The sequence below is a fragment of the Sphaeramia orbicularis genome, chromosome 12 (assembly GCF_902148855.1).
Source record: "Sphaeramia orbicularis chromosome 12, fSphaOr1.1, whole genome shotgun sequence".
Classification (NCBI taxonomy): domain Eukaryota; kingdom Metazoa; phylum Chordata; class Actinopteri; order Kurtiformes; family Apogonidae; genus Sphaeramia; species Sphaeramia orbicularis.
This window is the reverse complement of record NC_043968.1, coordinates 42,497,002-42,520,254: the sequence shown is the minus strand read 5'-3', so window position 1 is coordinate 42,520,254 and position 23,253 is coordinate 42,497,002. Positions and strand designations below refer to the sequence as shown.

Sequence of the window (23,253 nt, the reverse complement as noted above, 5' to 3'; positions counted from 1 at the left end):
CTCGGTTAAATATAATTTGATTGTTTAGTCATATTTTTTAATGTTGTGGCAGAGTCAATGCCACGGGCTGTTACAGGATATATAGACCATTAACACTCATAATGGTAAAATAGAATTGAGGACATTTCATCTAAGTTTTATCTCAATTTGTCCTGTATTTATTGTAAATTTAGGGGTGAAGTCAGAATTGATTCACCTTTGCACAGTTGTAGTTGTAGTAGGAAACACAAAAACGTGTGTATGTGAAGTTATATGGTATATACGGGGTGGGGAAGCAAAATTTACAATGAACATTTAGTTGTTTTTTCTCAGCAGGCACTAGGTCAAGTGTTTTGAAACCAAACATATATTGATGTCATAATCATACCTAACACTATTATCCATACCTTTTCAGAAACTTTTGCCCATATGAGTAATCAGGAAAGCAAACGTCAAAGAGTGTGTGATTTGCTGAATGCACTCGTCACACCAAAGGAGATTTCAAAAAGAGTTGGAGCGTCCATAAAGACTGTTTATAATGTAAAGAAGAGAATGACTATGAGCAAAACTATTACGAGAAAGTCTGGAAGATACTATTAAAGAAGAATGGGAGAAGTTGTTACCCGAATATTTGAGGAACACTTGCGCAAGTTTCAGGAAGCGTGTGAAGGCAGTTATTGAGAAAGAAGGAGGACACATAGAATAAAAACATTTTCTATTATGTAAATTTTCTTGTGGCAAATAAATTCTCATGACTTTCAATAAACTAATTAGTCATATACTGTCTTTCAATCCCTGCCTCAAAATATTGTACATTTTGCTTCCCCACCCTGTACATAACCAAAGGTCCTCACAATTCTTGAAAGTGGGCTCTGTTCACAAGCTGTGACTCATTCCTTCTCATCCAGGAGCGAACCCAACAGACTGTGGGAATTCAGGTCTGTGGGCAAGGAGAGAGGAGGGGATTTAGGTCAATGGCAGACCACCACCAGAGGTCTGCTGAACAACTACATAGATTGCATTATACATTAAGTACATCCTGCCCTCACAACTGTCATGTTTAAATATGTTCCATCTCTACTCTCTCTATGTCATTTTTTTCCTGTTTCCTTTCATTTCTCTCTCATCGCTCTCAATCTCTCCTCACTTCCTTGCTTCTTTTGTAAGCTCTCAGCTGCTCACTTGTCTCCCTCTGGCTGATGTTAAAAGATCTTTAAAGCTCTGAACCCTGATTTGCCCACTTTATCGCCCTGCAGTTAAACAGAGTGAGCCACTGGGAAAAGCAGTGACACATAAGATGTTCATGAACCGTCATTTGGCCGATGTTGTGAGTATATAAAAGCATACAGCTGTTGATAATGTAGGTGGGTTTCACTGTTGTACAAGAAAATGTCACGTGCCTTGCAGAAATCTTCAAGCGATCCCATAATTAGGAACCCTGCAGGTGAGTGGCATCTGCTGCTGAAACCATGGCAACTGGGGAGGCATCTACTGTAATACAGAGCAGCTCTCCTTGATGATAGATGACACTCGCCATCAAGACTGAACACTACTGAACCTCATTGTGCTTGGCAGGTTCAACTTTCTTTTCTTACACCTCCACTATTTGCAAATTACATTTTGTAAGCAGCATAATTTCCGTGATTTGGTATTAACTATTTAAATTAACGACACTTTCTTTCATCAGCTACTGTAAATTAAACAAAATTCAAATTAGGACTTTTAATTCAGCCTAGGAGTAATGAGGCGTTATGTTATACTGTGTTAATTTTTATTGCACCGTATTGTTTTTGTTGTAAATGTAGGTTTCACTACATTAACATTCAGCAGACAGATGTAACATTAATATGGCTACAGTTAGACTGCCAAAGTTACATTCCCATTACATCTCAACACACTTTTATTTGCAGTAAAATAAATGCTACATGGTTTGTTTACCTTTACCTTTCAGACACTAATCACAGACTCCAACCAAGCGCTTTGTCTATCTGCTCACACATTCCTGAGTGTGTGAGTACATATACAGTGCCATCTGGGAAAGATATTTCCCTGTCTGTTGTTAAGAAACCATGATTTATGTCTCTGATCCCACCTCCTCATCACTAGGCTACAAGATTATGAGTCATAAACAGAGGACCTTACACATCTGCACATGTGGCGGCAAAGATAAAAATGAACTTACACACAAGAGCATAAAGGTACATGTGTGTAGATGTATGTATGTATACACACAGACGGCAGTTTGACCTCATACACTCCTCATTCACTGATTGCTTAGGATTGATGAGGTGATCAATGACCTATTCTTGTTCATCTCCGGAGAGAATACTGATTCACACTGGACTGCAAGGTTACATTCGAGGACTTGATATATCAAGTGCAGCAAAGCTTTCTAGTCTGCGCATCACCTTAGCAACACTACAATGAGACAAGGAAAAGGATTTTATTAAAGCTGTAACAGTATTTGGGAAATTGCCGAAGGCCAGCGGAGGCAGTGGGAAATGTGGAGATGTGGACATGTGTTTGTATGTACAGGCACACATTTGATTTTCCTTTCAGCGTGACTCATCTGTGTTTAGCCTCACCAAACTCAAGGGAAGAGCGGTGACGTCACCAGATATGACGCACTACCCTAACAACAGGTGTGTGTTGTTAATGATTCATGAGCTGTGGAGGTGAGGCTGAACTGAATGGTACTCAGACATATTACTTGAATATGTTTCTCCTCTGCTTTTCTTTTCAAAGTGTATTCTTTACTTACTCTAGAGGACTCCCATTGCAGTCTCACTCCCTCACTACTGATGAATCAGTAGTTTAGATGTCAGCTGCTGTCAATTGATGTACAGGAAGTGGGATGTGGAGTGAGAATGGGAGATGTGAGGAGGACAGATGCATAGTAAGGAGGGCAAGACAGATTAAAGAATGAATCTTCCTTTTGAGAGTTTTTTTTTCCTGCAATCCTACATCTAGTAACCGTCAGAACAACACTATTTGTTTGTATTTACTAATTAAATATTCAGGCAAAAACCCACATTTGACCTGAAGTAAATATTTATGAATTCAGATTACCTTCTGTTTAAGACACACCAGTTTTCAGTTGTCAGGAAATACCGTGCGATTCCATTCCTGGCTGCAGCTTCAGTGAAACACGCAGTAGAAAACCTGTTAATTAACACAAGCAGAATCTACTGCACAGACAGAAATGACTGCTATACTCACAGGAATTCAAACTTCCAAGGAGCAAGACATCAGAGTGCTGTCACACTGTGTGACTGATCTCTGGGAAATACAGAAAAAGCTCACTAGAAGGAGCTCCAAGAAGCAACTGAGCACAAAGTGGAAATGGTATATGCAGGAATGTTACTATATCTCCCAGGTGTTACTTTTAGGATCTATGATTACAGATGTATCTGTTGACCAGTTGTTTTCCTCTGGTGTCACTTTACTGTTTGCCCTGCATTTACAAGGAGACTGTGCGGTTGTTACATCAATCAGCCACTGGGTTAGTGGCTTTGCAGATTGACTTCCAGACTGGTTAATCCTATTAACAGTTCAGTTACCAGTTACAGTGTCCTTCCTCTGCCCTTCACCCCAGCGCCATAACACACATGTTGACAGACACTGATTTAGTCTTGATTTTCATTTGAAATGTTATAACACTGGATTTCTTCTAGCTATCTTGATAAGCGGGAGAAACAAATGAGAAGACTATGATCATGATCCTGTACTGACTCCTCCTTTTAAATCCATATTAGTCATGGCAACGGCAAGCAGATGAGGACAGGTGACATTGAACGGGAAGATTGTTAAGCTCCCGCAAAACTCAAGCACAGAATGTGTGATTTATATCTTTAGGCATGACGGCTAAGATTTTACACAATATATGCTATGTAAGAGTACGTCTTCAGCTTACAAAATATTAATTCAAGCTTTTCTGCAGTTTGATGCACTTGTCTGGGTGCTCAAGCTTTTGTATTTGTGCTGCTATGTGAAACAAAAGGACTTATATAACTCTAATATTGTGTCAAGTGTCTGAATCAGACCGTTTTGTATGTCTTCAGGGAGTGAGGAACATTGTTCACAATGAATTTGGCGGAAAAGAAACTTGGCTCTACATGCAGTGAAATAAATATACCTATTTCTCCAATTCTGCAGTGCATTTATGCATATTTGCTGAATTATTTAGCCATTCATTTTCTTTACTTGTGTTTCCTGGACTAAATGGATGATGTTTTAATAGTACCACAGAACATCTTTGAAGGCTTTTGTGGCTGCTGTGAGAGAAATTAACAAATTCTGAGGGTAAAGTGGGGTTTGGCAAGAGATGAATAATTGATGCAGGCTTTTTTCTGTGTTTGTTTTGTTGTTTTAGTTGATTGCCAGTGAGTTAACTTAACCCTGTGGCAGTGTTGTGAGAATTACAGCAGGACGTCATGTAGTGTGTGTGTGTGTACAAGAAAAGGACTTACTGTGCAGAGCAGTGTGTGATTGGCCTATCTCTCAGAAGAAAAGAGGATTAGAGGGACCTCTTATGTCTATGCAAGAGGTTGTCTTTGTCTGTGTCACTGCTTGCATTTATACATAGGATATATGTGTGTGTATATGTGTGTATATGTGTGCGCATGTCGGCAGCAGGTGCATCCAAGCATGTCTATTCTTGTGCCTGTGCGCGTGCATGTGGGTATCAGATACTAAGATTGACTAAAGGACGGAAGGGAGCCGCTGTGACTTTAAAAGTATTTTTAGTTCATGGTGTCTCACTGGTCAGAAGAATTTGGTGTTGAGGGTGGAATCAGGCGCGTGCCAGGTTGCTAATAAGGATGAGAAAGGCTCAGTCCTAATATACCAGCAATTAAACGTCACTCGCAAGTGCACGGTCTCTTGGGAGTTGACTCACCTCATCAAACACTGGCTTTGAGGATACTACCTGATGTTCACCACCTGACGTCCACACATACAGTCTACTGAACTCAAGGTATGTAGTTATTGTTTACTTGTTTTACGGAAAGGTAGACCCTTATCTCTGGAGTTGGGGGCAGCAGAGGTTTATTGCGTTAAAACTCTACAGGGAAGCTTTTAGATGAAAAGAAAACCTTATCACAAGGGAAAGAAAGCTGTTGTGGTACATAGCTTTAAAATGTGTAATACCTGCAAGGTTGTATTTGGTAACAGCTCTAACAGTGTCTGTAACTTGTGTTTGGAAAGTTTAGTGTTTTAAACTTGAGGTTTGCGGTTCAGATGATACCAATCCATAGAACAAAAGCAATTCCCTTTGTTAGAGCCACCCCTACTGAGTATTCAAATTTAATGAACACAGTGCAGTGTGTGTTATCTGGTTACCAGACTCAGGTTACAATGCCCTGGCTGCCCAACAAAAGCACATAATGTTCAGGAAATTCATTTTATACATTTGAATAAAAGTGTTTTTTTTTCTGAAGATGTAATACTTTGTTTGCATAATAAAAGTAACATAATGGGTCCTAGCTCAGGTAATTTTATTCATACTGAGTCTGCTAAGGGTATACTGTATACAGGTGTGTGCACAAACTGTGGGGTTGACATATGCCTCAGAGAGCGCTCGTCCTCAGGCTTGTGTTTGATGTGTATTTACACCTGTGTATGTTTGTGCCGATGTCTGTCTGTCTGGTTGGCTGTTTTTATGCTTTGCTTGAGTGAATATCCAGTGTGTTTACGTGAATATGTGGGTGAGATACAGAGAGAGAGAGAGAGAGAGAGAGAGAGAGAGAGAGAGAGAGAGAGAGAGAGAGAGAGAGAGAGAAAGAGAGAGAGAGCAACTGCTTCCATCTCACAGCATAGAGACAATCAGGACATGCTCCAGCAATCAGTGGGGGGAGGTGGGAAGAAGGGGAGGAACGGAGCAAACGCTACACTACCATCGTTTATCACTAAAGACAGAAACCAAACTCACCTCTGCCTACACACACACACGTACTGAGATGAGGAGGAGGAGGAGAGAAAGCAGGGAGGAAAGAAGAGTGAGAGTAGAAAGCAGAAAACCATAAAAGACGAGGCCTGTTTTTGCATAAGAAAACCATGGAGATGTCACAGAATGCATCATTCTAAATACCCATGTATTGAAGAGGGGGGCCATTGGAAAGAAAAAAAAACTGTGAGAGTAAAAGGTGACAGGAAAGAAAGACCGATGGCTGGGATTTGAACCCATCTACTTTAAAAACATTTACCGTATATTACTATTTTCCACTTTAAACACTTACAAAGAATCTTGTTATTTGAGTTATGCTCCTCAGAACATTCTCATATTAATCTCTTGCGTTTATGGTTGTGGAAAAAGAATTGCTCACACCCCCCAACAGCAAAAACATGTAGAAAACAGACTACCGTCAATAGTAACATCCATGGATTGATCTGTGATGTCACTTGACCCTTCATACTTCCATCCAAAACTTCTCCACTTGGCAAAAGAAAGGAAAAGCAGTTATTTCCCTCGGTATATTATAACTAGTCCACTTCTGCCCAGGTACAATGGGGTCTGAGCTTTACACAGTGAGGACACATCTGCCCCAGAGCTTTACAGACACAGCAAACAAGCACTTGCTGTCATATTGCAACACATCTGTTTGATGTACAGCAGAGCCGACGTATTTTAATATCTTGCTTTCTGGATCTGGAGCTTGTTGTGCATATACTCTGTACAGTGCAGTATACTGTAGGTTTGTTTTAGTTATTTTCAGCTTGTGGGCAGACATTAATGCAATTCTGCTGGATTGTTTTTTTCTCTGCGGTTGATATTGGTGTGTGTGTGATGTTGTTATGGTCATCTTATTGCATTATTTAGCTTTTATATTACAACCATTTCATTAGATGGCAATGTACATCTGCAACATGACCATAAGAGATGTATGCAAAATGAGACATCCTCTAACCTCCATCTGGAATAATAAAAATCATGAAATATTATTCATATTATGAGTCATCTTCACATGCAGTCTGTGTTATTGAATATTTCATGGTAACATTTTTTCCTCTTTAAATAGAATCATGCAGCAAAACATGGCAATTTTACTATCATCTGATTCATTTTGCATGTAGCACTATTATGGTACAATCAGCAGTGTCCAGATAAAGCTCAATAGAGAATGACTGATATTTTATGAGACATTTAAAGGTATTAACTAGACTTGTCAAAATTAGTGTTAACGCAGATCAATCCATCATCATGATTAATCTGATTCAAACTTTTAATGCAATTAACCCATCTGCAGTGCAGAATGACTCTGAACACCTCTGCCAACGCATTTGGGTCAGTTTGTCCAAGTAGAGTTAGCGTTGCACATGAACAAATGAGCAGTAGATCCAGTAGTGACAGGCAGCAGAACCAACCCATAAAGATAGAAGACAATAAACAGCACATTGTCCCTCTGGATGGAAATATGAGGACAAAAAAACTCCAAGATGGAACAGTCGACCGATATAAAAGTATTATGCACAGTCTGCAGGAAGGAGTTTTCTTTTCACCGAAACACTTCTAGCCCTAAATACCACGTTAACGTCAAGCATACGTTAGTCAGGGATTCTGCTAACACTTCAGCTAATGCGTTGCCCAGCTTGCAACAAACACATTAAGTGCGTATATATTCGCTTCTTTGTTGAGTCTGTTTGCTCATGCAAAATGAAATGTGATTAATATATATTAAAAATGAATGATATTTAATTGTGATTAATCAAAATTAATCCATAGAAACCCTGTGATTAATCTGATTAAAACTTTTAATTGTTTGACAGCACTAGTTTTAACTCATTATTGTCCACTGGGTCACCGGCGCCACCTCTAAGCACTAGCATAGACCCTCCACAGTGCTTATTATGTCATAAACACATTACTTCAGCCAATGTATAATAAGTCTATTTAACCCATAAAGACCCAGTGCTATTTTTATATCACTTCCCAAATGAAGCTTTCTCTCTATTTAACTTTTCTTAAGTGATTTATCACAATTTATTACAATGTTATCCTCTGTACTTTGCATTTTTCTGTGAAAATCAGGTATTTTCCTATATTTAAATGACTGATCATATAGATGTTCATTAAAGTTGAGGGATATTATATCAGAAACAGAGAAAACTGAAGAAAAAGTGACTTTTTCTATAAAATCTCTCATTAACTGAACATAAACCCAGTGTGTCCATCCACTGTCATTGGTCCAACTCCATGGGTTTTACTGGTGAATCAATATTGTAGAAGATGACAGTGTTTCCACAGTAACTACGGAGCCTCTGAATGTCCAAATGGGTCATATCTGATGACCATGAAAAGACGACAAACTGCATTTTACACCAATTATTTACATGGATTGATAGAATTAGTGAATCAACAGGTATTAAACAGTTTAGATAAGTAGATGCTTTGGGTCGATGGTGGCTGTTTAGGTCTTTATTGGTTAATATATAATATAGATGTGCCGCATGTCATTAGAAATCTTAGATCCTCCGCAATCTCACTATTTGGGTCATTTTATGAAAACCATGATGGCTAAAGTGTAATTCATTTAAATTTATCAGCATAGTGAGGCAAATAGATGATACAAACATCTGCAATCCCTCTTATTTGAAGCATCAGAAAGTCAGATCATGTGTCTGTTTGGGGATCATTCATATTCCTATAGTTCAATATTTTGATTATAACACAATTTCCCATAAAATTGGAATAAGTTTTGTTTTCAGACACATTCCACTTTTCTCTTTTATTTATACACATCGGTAATCACCTTTGACCAAGTGTAATGAATACACACTGAGTCTTACTTACATTTTATCAAGAATGAATCCCATTGTTACAATTATTTAATGAGAAGATGCACAAATATTTTACCCCAACTTTATGAGCAGCAGTGTATGAAAGATATAGAAGATATGAGGTGAGATATGAGGTTGTATAAAACTGGCATAAAGCATATCCTAGGTGCTGTTATTCATATTTGACACATTTTAGGCAAGGACACAATAAAATGCTTTTGAGTCATGCTTTAACTTATATAATGTAGATTCTGTTTTATCCAAATGTCAAATAAACACAGTTGCAGACAGAAGATGTTATACTGCCATTGAGCTGTCATTCTTTTATTTACAGTTGGCCTTACAGTTATAAGCTAATGTACAGTGGCGAAGTGGTCCCTGGAGAAGTGGGTATACTCTCAATTTTTGCCCTCTTTTTTTTTTTTTATTAAGTAGTCCAGAAAACACCATTTTAGAAACAGTGACATGTCAGACTACTCTATTTAGTTTACCCAAAAATCCATCAGTAGTATTTGCTCACTATTATAAAATGATCATGACTTGATCAGTAGCAGTTTGTAGGTATTACTGGTCACACAAGCAGCTGCATGAATGTAAATGTATTCAACATGAGGCAAACATAGGATAACGTTAGTCTTTAATAACATTAGCCTTTCCTACCATTAGCCTGTCGTAACATTAGCCTTTAATAATGTTAGGCTTTCATAACATTAGCCTTTAATAACATTAGCCATTCATAACATTAGCCTTTAATAACATTAGCCTACTCACACAGTTTAACAATTGGTGACAAAATTTCTTCTCCTCTAAATGTGCAGTCATATGACCAGTAGTTTAAAACAGTGACTCATTCTGAAACCACCTTAAAACTTACCTCAGAATTATGTATTCCATGAAAGTAGGTTCTCTCAATACGTGCCACTCACTTGAAAGACATTTATTCTGCCTTTCTCATTCAGATTTCCAATTATCGCGCATCTTTCAACGAGACATGCAGTGACCTGTCAATCAACTGGGGTGGCACTGGCACCTGAGATGTCCAATCAGGTTTCAGAGGTGGTCAGCTCTAAGCAGAGCCCTGGCTCTGGCACTAGTTAGCAATATTTCCTCGGCATCACCCGCCCTACTCTGCCTCTGATTGGCTCATCAGTCCTCATGCCTAAAGGTAACCAATCTAATCAGTCGATCTAATCATCATACCAAGTACTAGCCAATTAGAGGCAGAGTAGGGCGGGTCATGGCTTCACCATACCAGGGGAACATGAATTGAAAAACATGGGCAATTTGGCTCAGCTACTACTGAATGGTGCACATTAGGGGATTTAGAAATGGGTATACGCAATACTAACTGAAAAATAAGTAAGTATACTCCGTATATCGCTGTATACCATGGACTACACCACTGCTTATGTATAGGCAAAAACACAATAATAATAATAATAATAATAATAATAATAATAATAATAATAATAATAATAATAAATTGCATTTATAAAGCACTTTTCATTCGGCAGAATCTCAAAGTGCTACAGAGAAATGGAAGAAGGTAGATGCCAACAGGTTAATGATAGAGTGTGTGTGTGTGTGTGTGTGTGTGTGTGTGTGTGTGTGTGTGTGTGTGTGTGTGTGTGTAGAAATATGTGTGTGTTCACACAGTTCACACCTTTTATTTTTCCAGCCCAGATAGTTGGACATCTGGCACACTGACTCTGTTCTGTCTGTTTAACTTTTATCTACAGGAGGTGTAAGTCAGGCCAAATGACCCAACTTTCATCCTCGTTACACTCATTCATGACTGCTTAAACGATCACACCACATATATTTAGTTGAGTCAGTCCCCTTTAAACCCACTATTTCCTTCCTTGATGTCTTCTGATCACCTGTCAGAGGCGGGACATGCGCGGTGGGCAGGAGACACTGGAGACGGTGGGAGAATCTGCGTCAAGATAACTGGTGTGACACGGATAAAAGCGGAAGTAGTACAAATTGGGCTTCCATATAAAAGCAGAAACACGGTTACATTGGTTGTAAAGTGTTTGGGTGTCGATGTAAACCAGAAATTAGCTCAGAAGGTTTATTTTCATCCTACCATGTAGACCAGGTGAATGATATAGTAGATAATACTCTTTGTAATGTTAAGATGGAGATTATGAATTTTATTTTGGTGCGGGTTGCTCAGAATGCAATTTATTTAGGTTGCCATTTCACCAGTGAAAACTACACGGACGCAAATGTATGTGAATTTTATTTTCTGCACCGGTAGTTGTGTTGTGTGCATGTGAGCAGTACTCAAGCAGAGACCCCCTCAGTGAAAACTGTGGTAACTGGTGTACAGCTGCAGAGATGCACGACACAGAAAAACAAGGAGAAAACGAGGAAATGGAAAGACAGGACAGAAGAGGAAAGTGACAACTGAAATTAATAATCTGAGATGCTTCGACAGACCGAGGAACACCGTGTTTGTTGCGGACTTTGGAGATAAAACGCAGAAAGAGCATCGGGTCCCGGACTGATCCGAATACAGGGGACGGGAGGGGTCGATCATGGGGAACGAAGCGAGCCTGGAAGGAGGCGAAGGGCCGCTGTCTGGGCTACCGGAGGGGCTGGCACCTGACGGGAAAGGCGGCTTCGTCCGGGTCCCCGGTGGGACTCCGGTCGACCTGAGTGAACTCACCGAGGAGCAGAGGAAGCAGCTCACCGCGGCGATGTCAAGGGCGCAAGGCAGGCAGCCCGGAGGCGCAGCAGCTGCACGAAGGCAGGGCTTTATAACAGCATTTTTTTTTTTAAATTCTCTTAAAATATTCACACCGATCAGATCATCACACTAGAGCGAGGAACCAGAGGATGTATTATGTCTGTGAGCATCATCCTTTGGAAAGCGTCTGTAAGGAAGCAGAGAACCCGTTCACGCCCATCTTAAGCCCCCTAACTGCAGGGAAATGATTTCATTATCAGTGCTCATAGTAAGGATTTTAAGTAGCTGACATCTGATGATCTCAATGGTTGATCCAGATTATGTTTCTTCTCTAATGCATAGAACCTTTACATTTGCCTGGCCATGCTCATCTGATAAACTACAGCTTTAAATGTTGTGTTCAAATGAAATCTCTTCCTTTCAACTACTCAGCAAATGCTCCATTTCAAAGACGGAATTCCTGAAATTGCACTAAATTGGTGAATTGTTTGTGTCACTGTGCGCGGCTTGCCTTTATGTGTGAGATCAGAGACACACCTCCAGTATTTGTGCGAAATTTTCGAAATGCCTGCTGGGTAAGAAAATCTGTCGTGCCCAGTGTTTTTTTTTTTTTTTTCCTCATCTGACGACGCCTTAACACCTTACAAAAACAAACAGGCTAACTACTAATATCATCCATGTTCCTGCTTCCTAATTCAGCCCATTAGCCTACTGAATGTCGGTAAATTAGATTGGACGCAGTTGTGTGTGGAAAATGCTGCGTTGTGGAAGAAGAGGTTGAGCGCTGCAAACAAAAACAATACGCTTCCACTTCTAATATACTTATGATTTTACATGCTGTTTCTATAATGATTAGATCTGCTTTAAATCTTTCGATGCCAGATGCCAGGGCATGGTGTGTTTTTCTGTTAATTGGCTTCATTTGGGACATAATTGTTATTTATATCTAAGCCAGAGACAGGGGGGAGGGGTGCATCAATATTAATATGACTATAAATAGAACAGCAGCCGTTAATGTCATCGCTCATGGACTTCCCTTCCACTGCTTTCTGATTTCCCCCCCTTTTTCCATTAAAATTGGATATTGGATAGAATTGGATAGAAGTATCAGCTTTAGAAAGAGTGTGTATGTGATCGCTGTCCATGGTGCTGAAATCATCCGCTGCTGTCCGTGGTGCTGAAATTCACGCTGCAGTGGATTGGCCCACAGCGGGGATTGCAACACCATTACTTGAAATATTCGCTGGCTTCTTACACTATAAAGTCAGAATTTACTTATTGCTAAAAACAAAGATCGAATATCTGTATTCACTATACCATTAAAGTTTATTACATGAGAAGACAAATTATATCAGTGTAAGGACATGGATATGAAACCAACACAGATATTTCATATACCCATCGTCATGGATAAATAAAACAGTATGCAATCAGCCCATTAGTCAATTTATTTGGTTCTGCAAGTATACTCATAGCTTTTATGGTTGTGTCTGGCAGTGTGTGTAGGGTGTGTATGTTGTCTTTCAGTTAGAGCTAATAAAGACGTCTCAGCTTACCCTCATGAAGCTGAGCATTTCCCTCTCTATCTCAGTGATCTGCATGTCATTTGGTGGGATTCACTTTCCTGTCAGCTATACCCTAGGGCTGCTAGCTACACATTATGTGTTCACTGATGTGTTGAAAGAGTGGAAGAGAGACAGTGCTATGGTTTACCTTTTAATTATATACTATATTAGCATTTATGGTGCTGTTGAGGCAGTGGCGTTTACAAACTATAATGAAATGAAAAGTGGCAAAGGGATACCAGAGACTATTGATCGCATTTTATGCATTTTGTCAAATGGAAAAAATAGATTTTCAAAGCATTACCCATGTTTTCTAAATATTTGTTATAATATTGACACAAGTGAAAGAAAAAACAGTTTATTTCACTGTTAGTTGTATATAGTAATAATGACTGTGTGAATGTGTGACATAAACACGATTTTGAAGTTGTGTCAGTCTGTTGATAATCTCAGAAGGGGTGAATGTATTTAACATGAGCCTTGAAAATTCAGGTCATAGTAAAATATTCAGCTGAAAGACCTATTTAAGGCCTGCATGACAGTCACATCTAAAAGTTTGATTCATAGTGGTGGGTCTGTTATTGCTGTTTTGGCATCCATCAGGTCAGCTGGGGATGCTTTGACTCATAAAAGCTTCTCATATTGCCAAAGAAAAGACACATTAACAGTATTGCTTATTCAAACTATGTCTGTTTACCTTCTTCTTCTTCCTCAGACCTTCAGAATCTGATGCCCAGCAGCGACCTCAGCAGGTAGGGGCCTCTAGGGGCCCTACTGGTCTCAGTAAGAGCCGCACTGTTGATGCTTTCAACCAGGGTCCTGTTGGTAAACCCTCTCCAGGCCGCAGTCCTTCATCCCTAAGCCTTTTTGAATCCAGATTTCGACAGGAACCAAAAGATCCTGACACCAAATCCTCCGGCATGTTTGGCTCCAGTTTTCTCAGTGGGGCTAACCCCCTCAGTGCTGTGTCATCTATGACCTCCTCTGTCTCCTCGTCCATATCGTCCATGGGCGATTCTGTCAACATCCCAAAGTTTGGGCTTTTTGGGGATGAGGAGGAGGGAGATGGATCTTCAACACCAGACGCCAAGCAGGGAGGAAAGCCACCAGCCAAGGGGCCTCAACAAGGGCCAGGTCCAAAAGGACCACAACAGGGTGGACCCCAAAAACAGGGACAGGGTCCACCTGGGCAGGGGCCAAAACCAGGTCAAGGTCCCACTGGACAGGGACCAAAACCAGGTCAAGGACCACCTGGGCAGGGACCCAGGCAAGGTCAGGGACCAACAGGTCAGGGACCCAAATCAGGCCAGGGTCCTCCTGGCCAAGGCCCCCCAGGGCAACAGACACCTAGACCAGGGCAAGCACCACCAGGTCAAGGTGCCAAACCGGGTGGCCCTCCCCAGCAAAAGGGTGGACCCCCACCACAAGGACCTGGAAAGCCTGGACCTAAACAGCAGGGACCACAGGGCCCTGGGGCTCAACCTCGTGAACCTGCTAAGGGTGGAGGGCCTGATGCTCAGCAAGGTCCTGGGAAGTCTGGAGGTGCACTTTGTCCACTGTGTAAAACTACCCAGATGAACACAGGGTCGAAGGAACCACCTAATTACAATAACTGCACTGAGTGTAAAAACCAAGTCTGCAGCCTCTGTGGGTTCAGCCCCCCAGACTCAGCGGTAAGAAAAGAATTATGTATTCTGTTGTATTATTATTTAAGAGATCATTGGGCCTTCAGGTGTCAGTGTGGTACAGAGTTATTGTAACAATTCCATCTGGAATATTTTGCTGTCAGCTTAAGCTCAGTCCACTGCAAGGTATACAGCATATAGTTATCATATTTATCTAATAATATACATGGAAGGCTGTGGTACTGATGGCAGAGGGTGGGAAAGGTCACACATTTTATATTCCATGTCAATGAGATATTAAATTATCCTGTCAGGTCCCAAAATCCACATTGCACTGCAAAGATAATATGGTATGTCATTGTATTTGCTCTGGATTTCAGAAACATCTGCCACTTTGATAATAAAATAGAATTCTGATACACATACAGAGGAACTTAAACATTAATCATAAATGCTCAATAAAATACTGACAATTAGTATATTTTATTTTTCCCTATATAATTTTTACTTGCATATTTAGACTAAATGAATACATTTTACATGTGGACAGTAAGTACAGAGTTGTTGTTCTCTTAGCTGGCACAGGGAAGGCCTCTTATAAGAGTGGCACATGATTTGAGGAACAGAGGGACCATATGGACCCAGGGAATGTTGATCAAGGTGACTCATGTCATGGCCACAGGAAGATACTGTGCCAGGCAGTGAGGACACTCAGTCATACATGGATGGTAAATGCTGGTGGCTTATGATTACAGCACAGAGACTGATTGTTTTTGCTCAAGCTTCTTCTGTGTTTTTGTTATAGTGTGTAGTTCAAGGTTTGTGTCACTTTATTAGGAAACTATCAATTTAAGAATTGTTTTTTGCTATGATTGTAAATTGTGTAAGTGTAACAAATGCTCACTCGTTTCTAATATATAAACAGCATTGTGCTGTCCTACTGAACTGGGTTTGGTTTAGATCACATCCAATAGGTTCAATTATAGACACTGTTCTGTCAAAGATAGTGATCAAATTGTCAACACTGGCTCTTTTAAACACAGAGGAAACCAAGGAGACATCCTGTGCACAGAACAAAGAGCACTGTGGTGTAGCCAGGTTGCTTTGGAATAGATGCTGAGATTTACTGTATGGACAGAAAAAAAGACAAAAAAATAAAGCTAATGAAAGCCAATAATTTATTATGACTTAACATACAGTATATAAACCCTATAATAAAGGGAGGAATAAAAGGCATTGTTAACAGTGAAAGATTTTGTGCTAGATTTAGACACTAGTATTTTCATTATAGCTAAGCTAATATGTAGTGGAAGATGTTTTTACTCTAAGATGTGGTTAATCATAAAATGGATAGAAATATCCATTACCATTGTAGTGTAAAAATTATTAGAATTCTTGCAACTGGTGCCCAATATGAAACGCTTCATGCCTGAGCAAAGGAAACAGGATTTTATGTAATCTGAAGCAGACTAATTAACAGACATGTCTGAATTTTTATGTTTTTACTAAACAATAAGAACATGATTATTTTGGGGATTTAATTGGTTATGCTTGCCTGTGCGTATACTGTAATTGCACAGTACATTGATGTTTGTGCTCATAATAGAATGTACATGTGTTGTAGTAAAAACAAACTGACTTTTTGTTCATGTGCAGGGCAAAGAATGGCTGTGTCTGAACTGCCAGATGCAGCGAGCAATGGGAGGTATGGATCCCCCCGGCATGACAAAGCCCAAACAAGGCTCGGCCCCGCCGTCACCACAGAGACAGGCATCTGGTAAACCTGGCAAGCTGCTAATAAAGCAGCAGAGTACCACCGACCAAGGGTTAACACCACCAACCACACCTCGGCAGAAGTCCCCAGGTCCTACATCTCCAGGGCCGCTTTCCCCAAGCTCTTCGATGACAGGATCCCCCAAAATTGACCCTAAGACAGGACGCCCTATTCAGCAGAAGTCTAGTCCCCAGCAGTCTCCTGCTAAACCCAAACAGGAGTCCAGTTTCTTTGGGGGTTTAGGTGGTATCAGTCTCGGAGGCTTGACAGACACTCCCAAATCCCCTGCAGGTGCTTCACAAAATTCCGAGTCTGTTACAGGGAAACTGTTTGGTGGGTTTGGTGGGCTGATGGAATCATCAAAACCTCAAGCACAGAGTACAGCCAAACAGGAGGAGTCTGTGGCTGGGAAGTTGTTTGGAGGTTTTGGAGGTTTGACTGAATCAACAAAATCACCTGCTTCAGCTTCTCAGATGTTCAGTTTTGGATCGTCCCTCTTGAGTTCAGCCACCAACCTCGTCACCGGAGAGGATGACAAAGCAGCAGATACTCCACCCGGCTCGCCGCCAGACTCTGAGGCTGACTCCGGACCAGGTTCCCCTCCTGACTCCCCTTTCTCTGCTCCAGGGTCTCCGCCTGATTCAGAATCTGCTCCTGACACCCCACCAGCCAAAAGCAAGAAGCCCCCCAGGTCTATTTCTGTGGAGCAGGAAGAGAAGGCTGCTGAAGCCAAACCCACTCCTGCTTCAACCTGCACAGTCAAGGAAAGCTGTCCTCTGTGTAAAGTGGAGCTGAACGTGGGATCAGCTGACACACCCAACTACAGCCTCTGCACCGAGTGCAAGAAGACAGTGTGCAATCTGTGTGGATTCAATCCCACTCCCCACTTAGGAGAGGTAAGACACCTGGCAGATTTCTTAAAACCCGCAGCCTCATGTGCTTTCAACACACTGCACCTAATAGTATTTTATACATGCTGTCAAATATAAATAGAACACAGACATCCTCTTCATGTTTCATTGAAGTAGGTCACTGTAAAGATAACATCAGGAGCAGCAGTGTTCAGCTGTGTGTGTTTTCCATCTGCTGAAATGCATTGACAGGAGAACAAGTTATACTAGTACATTATTAAAAACTATAAAAACATCTGCACGCTTGACCGCTGAATGAATGGATGTGGTCAATTAAGATGCAGTTAAAGTGGAAGTCTTGTTACTGTCAAGCTTTCATTGCTGAAGAGGGCAAAGGTAAAGATAGATTAGGTTGTTTAAAGGGATGTGCTATTATCGAAGAGCCCTTCAAACAACTGACACTTGACACTGTCCATATGTGTATATTATGTGCTTACAACAATGTGTGCATGATTATTAAATGAACATCCTTCTTATGGAGTGTATGTTCTATTGTGTGGTCAGATACAAGATTATTAGACGAGCACATGTAAATGTAAGAGTGTGTGTCTTGTGTAAACCAAACACTTTTGACCTGCTTTTCCTCTGGTGTGTGGGGACTGGATTTACTGGTGTAAGTGTGTCGTCGTCTCATATGAAAGTCACAATGCTGTGTATTGAACTCTACAGAACAGATGGTGTGGGAACGGTATATTATGAGAATAGAGGCCAAAAAGGGCTTGTGGTTGAGCGCTTCCTCAGCATGTAACCCAAACATATTCACATATGTTACACCCACATCTTCAAGATTCTATGTAAAATATACCAGTCATAGTAAGTTACTGTACCATGATAAACCACTCAGTCTTGCACATTCATTGAAAACTGTAAGCCATGAATGATTAAATGACCTAAAACCATAGGCCACTCTGGATGCCCCGCAGGTCAAGTCAGACTCACGTGTTTGTAAACTAGGAGATGTATCCTGGTTTCACGTGTTAACGACTTTGTTAGCGAGTGGTTTAAGTGTGCCTTTAGTAATCTGCTGTGTATTTCTGGCTCTGCAAAGAACCTTCTGTAACAGCGGGAGGAATTAAACTGAGAATGAACCTCACCACTCCTGTAAAAATAACAAGTCTAAAATATTTGAATAGTTTTACATTTTAGATCACATTAAACAGTTATTGTTTTTACAGTGGTATGTAATAGGAACTTGTCAAGAGATTGGAGAAAAAAAATCCATTCCCCATGGATAGAATTCCTCCGACAACATGGCCACCTCTTGTTTACAGTAGAGATAACACTACTAAAGACCCAGTTTCTTCTGAAGTTTTCATATTGTACAGCTCTAAATCTCACTCACTTACTGGGATAATGAGGGACTGAACTGCAAATCACTTAACTGAGGCCAAGCATGGGGAAAAATGTAATTATGCAGTACAGATGGACATCCAAGGCACTGATGTTCTAATTGGGTATAGATTTATCCTTTAGACACAGCTACATCTGTAATCCTGAATCAGTTCATTCTTGAGAATCAAGAAGCTAGGTTTAAAATACATATCTGTTATATAGTAGGGGTGAATCACATTTAATATATAACAAATAACATATAGCAACTGGAAATAGTAGGATACTACAGACTGAGAAACAAGACTACATTTTAAAACTGCAGCTGTAGAATAAGATTGTAGAAAACACACACAACACCTTGGTTGAGTCATCTGCCCCCTCCATACTGTGCCTCGCTTCTGTGTCATTTGCTGTCATAATGTCGGCTGTCAGTGAGGGTTCACTTGCTGACGCATGTGAGTGGGTCAGTGAGTGAATGTACGTGTCAGGATGTGTGTTGGAAGACTGAACAGTATGTTTTATTTGCATGCCTGTTTAGATATGTGATTACAGCTACACTGCATATGTAGTGGGTTGTTTTATACATGTATGGGGTGTTCTGGGCTGGGGTCCAGCTAGCTTCAGTTCTACCAATATTGAAACACTTTAAAAATCTGTCAGTCTGAAGGGTGAGTATTTATCTGCTAGCACGTGTAGGTGTGTAGGCCTAATCTGTGTTTCCTAAAAGGATTTAAAGGTCAACAGGATGCTTGTCTTTTCTTTCGAAGCTTGATCTTAGACTCAGGTGCTAATGTTAAATCCCCATCAATATGAGTCATGAAAATAGGCACCCTAGAGTGAAAAGGCGGTTGGTAGTCAAAGGTGGGAATGTTTTTTTTTTTTTTATTTGTAAAGTGCCTCTCTATATCCTTTAGTCTTTTCTTTTCTTTCTAAAGTCTGTTAATGCCTGTGGGTTTTTTTGGTACTTATCCCCTTCTGAAACAGTGTGTCCCAGACTCCTTGGTGGTGCTATCCCTCTGCTTTTCTCACTGTCACAGCCTTTGATGTAGAGAATGTCTGTAAATGTGAGCATGCGTCTGTGTCTAGTGCTACCCTGCAACGTTACTGTAGCTGCAGCTCCATGTCATGTTGCCCTTATCAGTAATGAGTGTGCTTGTCGGAGGAGCCTTACGTAAAATGGGAGAGCCACCACTTTGCTAACAAGCATTAGTCAAAGGATCTAAACAGAAAAGAGGCTGTAGGAGAACCAACCAAGACCCACTTTTGTTGACTGGCTTTGAGAAATACTGAGAGTCACTGCCACTGAATTCTCATATTTTGAAGCATGATAAAAATCAATTGTTGATTTAATTGCCGGTAGCTTAAGTTCCAATCATAGCTCTGTAAGTTCATAAAAAGGCATTGGAGCCTTTAAATCTGACATCAGTATCACCAAAACATCTTAAGTGCACAGTCCATTCTACAACTCTGCAGGAGGGATAGACTTGTGCCCTATGGTTGGGAGAATTGCCATTCTGGAAGAAATAATTCCCATTAGGCCAATGGTTCCCAACCTTTTTTGGCTCATGACACCATTTTAACATCACAAATTTCTAGCAACCCCAGACATTCAAAACGGAGACATTTTTTTGCTAAAATTAATTTGTTTTTGATCATGTAATAGTTTGCTATACTATGTTGCAAATAAACATTAATTTTAAATGACATTTAGTCTATATAATGTATATTATTATGGACGGAGGCAGAAAATCCAGGTGTAGATTACTGCACAAAGTGAGAATTTGATTTTCCTTGGTCAGGATATGTACAGTCAGTCCAGCTTGGATTTACAAGGCTGACAATTTATACTGAACAAACAATAACTCAAACTATGAATTATGAAAGAGCTGCAGCATCTGAAACTGACCACAATGAACATTTGACAGATAAACAGTACCACAGTGCTTCAGTTTCAGCTTCACCATACATTTTTTATTAGTAAGTTCTTACTTTTATCAATTACTAGAAATTTTAGGCGACCCCATTTGAATTCCAGGCGACCCCATGTGGGGTCCTGACCCCAAGGTTGAAAAACACTGCATTAGGCTGTCCCTTTAATTGTCATTATACATTTGTGCTCCAGGTAATATTGCTATTTGATATAAAGTGGAAATTTTACTTCACAGGTTTAACAGCTGTAATTATCAGTCAATCAATTAAATTGTATTTATATAGCACCAAATCATAACAGAAGTTATCTCATCACACTTCACATTTAGAGCTGGTAAAATAAACTATGTCATGTGATAACATCTTAACAGTAAGTAAGTCCTTCATTTCAGTCGTTTTTACTAATCTTTGCTCACCAAATGTCTAATGCAAGCCATAAAAATCATAATAGCACAGAATTGTATTTTCAAGAAAAATTCTTATCTGCAGTAAAATTCCGCAGACAGATAAGAAGATGTCTGCAGATGTCTCATGTCTGCATATTTTTCACATTTGTTGGAGCTAGAGTCACTGTTTTGTCCTTGCTAAGCCAGGCCAAACACCTCTGTGACACCTTCCCAGTTGTAGTTTTGATCTTCTCATCTGACTCTCTGTGAGATCGGAATCAAACGTGTATTTTCAGCTGTTAGATCGCTCCTTTACCTTTTCATCGTTAGAGGGATTAGTGTCTGAATGTGTGTGCTAGTGTGTGCATATCTGTTTGAGCTGGCCCACTTTCTGCACATCCACTCATCTGTGAGCCATCATATGCACTGTCACATACACACTCACTGCCTGGTGTTTCCTGTGTCCTCCTTTCTCATTGTTATTCTTTAGTCGTACCGACGCCTCCGCCCACAGTCTGAACCCTTCTGAGCGTGCGCTGATAGATGTGCTTGAACACATATCCATGGTCATACATGCACACATGAACTGTACATGAAAAGTATCCTAACTTTCGAAGGGCAACTAAAATTTCCATCATATTTTCCATGTATAAACCAGCTGATATATACATACATATATATCACACACATGCTTTCTGTGTATACCTAAGGGCTTTATACAGTCTAGCTGCCTCACAGGTCTCCCATCACTTGCCCGGAAGCTAGGAGAATATAAAAATAGTCACAGCCACAAAAGAGCCACAAAGAGGAGAACACAAACTACTGCAGGGCAGCTCTCTGTCCCCCACACATACACATACACTTGCTTTTCACTCCCCTTTGTGCTCTTTTGTGTACCCGCTTTCATATTTTTCCTTTTAAAAGGGTCTTTCTGCTCGACCAAGCTACCCACAGAGCCCGCTGCATGGCCAATCCTTGAAACAGATGGTATTTTTAGGCATGAAGGTGTGATCTATGTCTCTCTGGGCATATGATAAATTTGGCAACTTGTGTGCTGTGTCACATGTATGAGAATATAGTCATCAGTGCTGTTTTGTCAAGACTTTTTAGATGCTTTTTACTTACCGTCCATCAGTCAGTCTTCTTTTCGGTCTGCCTGTCCATCAATCGCCATTATTTTTCAAATCAGCTATTCTTTGTCAGACCAATCTGGAACTTGTTAGGCAGGTTGTTATAACTGAGATGCTGCTGATACAAATGTAAACACATCATTGGACTTAACGGTTCTTCTTTTATCTGGGTCAGTGTTCAAGCTATGATAAGTGGTTTACCGTTATCTTACAAATTGTAATTATTGAAACAAACAATCCCCTGCAAACAGTCTTTTTTTTCCTTTTTATACAACTCCTCCTCCAGCTCTACTCCAGAATGATTTCCAATTATCCCCTTTCTAATTTACTGGTGCTTGCATGCCTAGCAAGGGCCACGTTTTAGCCACTGAGGCCTTTGGTGCCAAGAAGAGGGGGGAAAAAGCCAAGGCATCATGTTTGCCAGCACTGAGCCATGGTGAGACAGAGAGGCAGGCAACGATAGGCCGGAGAGACACACAGACACTTGAACACACACATTTTCTGGCACTGGCTGCATCTTGTTAGCACAGGCTGTTGTATTTACATCCTGACTGTTCCTGCCCTCTCTCCTCCTCACTTTACTACAGTGACAGGATAGTCTGCTTCACAACAGCACGTCTGTTTGGTGTGTCTAACTGCTATTTCCTCCCTTAAATTAATATTACATGCAAAGAAAAAAGTTGAGCATGAATGAGGAAATAGTTAATCTTCCAAATCATTTTAGTACATAGTTTAAAAAACGAAAACCTTTAGCTGGAAGGAACTCAAAGACTGTGAGAAATATCCTACTTAAATCCACATTAAAATATCTGAAATTAAGCTTGTTTTATCAATTTTATTGATTTTTGTAATTACATTATGTCAAATGTTTCTGTAAACATTAAAATTCTGAGAAATCTTAAGTTGTTTTTTTTTTTTTTTTTTTTTAATATAATGACCTATTTCATAGTTCATTAGTTGCGTCTGTGTGATTTCCTCTTTGCGAATATTAATCTTTAACATGACATGCATCTGTGTCCTTAGAATGAAGTGACATACATTAAATACATGTCACTCTACATTATGTAAATACAACTTTAATACCTCCTTTATTACCTCCTCTGTGAATATGATATCTCCCTGAGATATGTTAACATTTTGACCGGCAGTTGT

At 40.2% G+C, this 23,253-nt stretch overlaps 1 protein-coding gene across 12 annotated transcripts in view; it reads left to right on the top strand.

Moving 5' to 3' along the window:
• Positions 1-4,525: 4,525 nt before the first annotated feature.
• pcloa (piccolo presynaptic cytomatrix protein a) overlaps positions 4,526-23,253 on the top strand; it is a 68,148-nt gene continuing 49,420 nt past the window's right edge. For 7 of the 12 annotated variants that reach the window (XM_030149052.1, XM_030149051.1, XM_030149046.1 and 4 more), the window contains exons 1-3: positions 11,059-11,509; positions 13,730-14,687; positions 16,296-17,309. In XM_030149052.1, the coding sequence (XP_030004912.1) occupies positions 11,298-11,509; positions 13,730-14,687; positions 16,296-17,309 (2,184 nt within the window). In that variant the 5' untranslated portion in view covers positions 11,059-11,297. Of the gene's footprint in view, positions 4,955-11,058; positions 11,510-13,729; positions 14,688-16,295; positions 17,310-23,253 lie in introns of those variants that run through there. The other 5 variants (XM_030149050.1, XM_030149048.1, XM_030149045.1 and 2 more) reach the window with 3 other exon arrangements.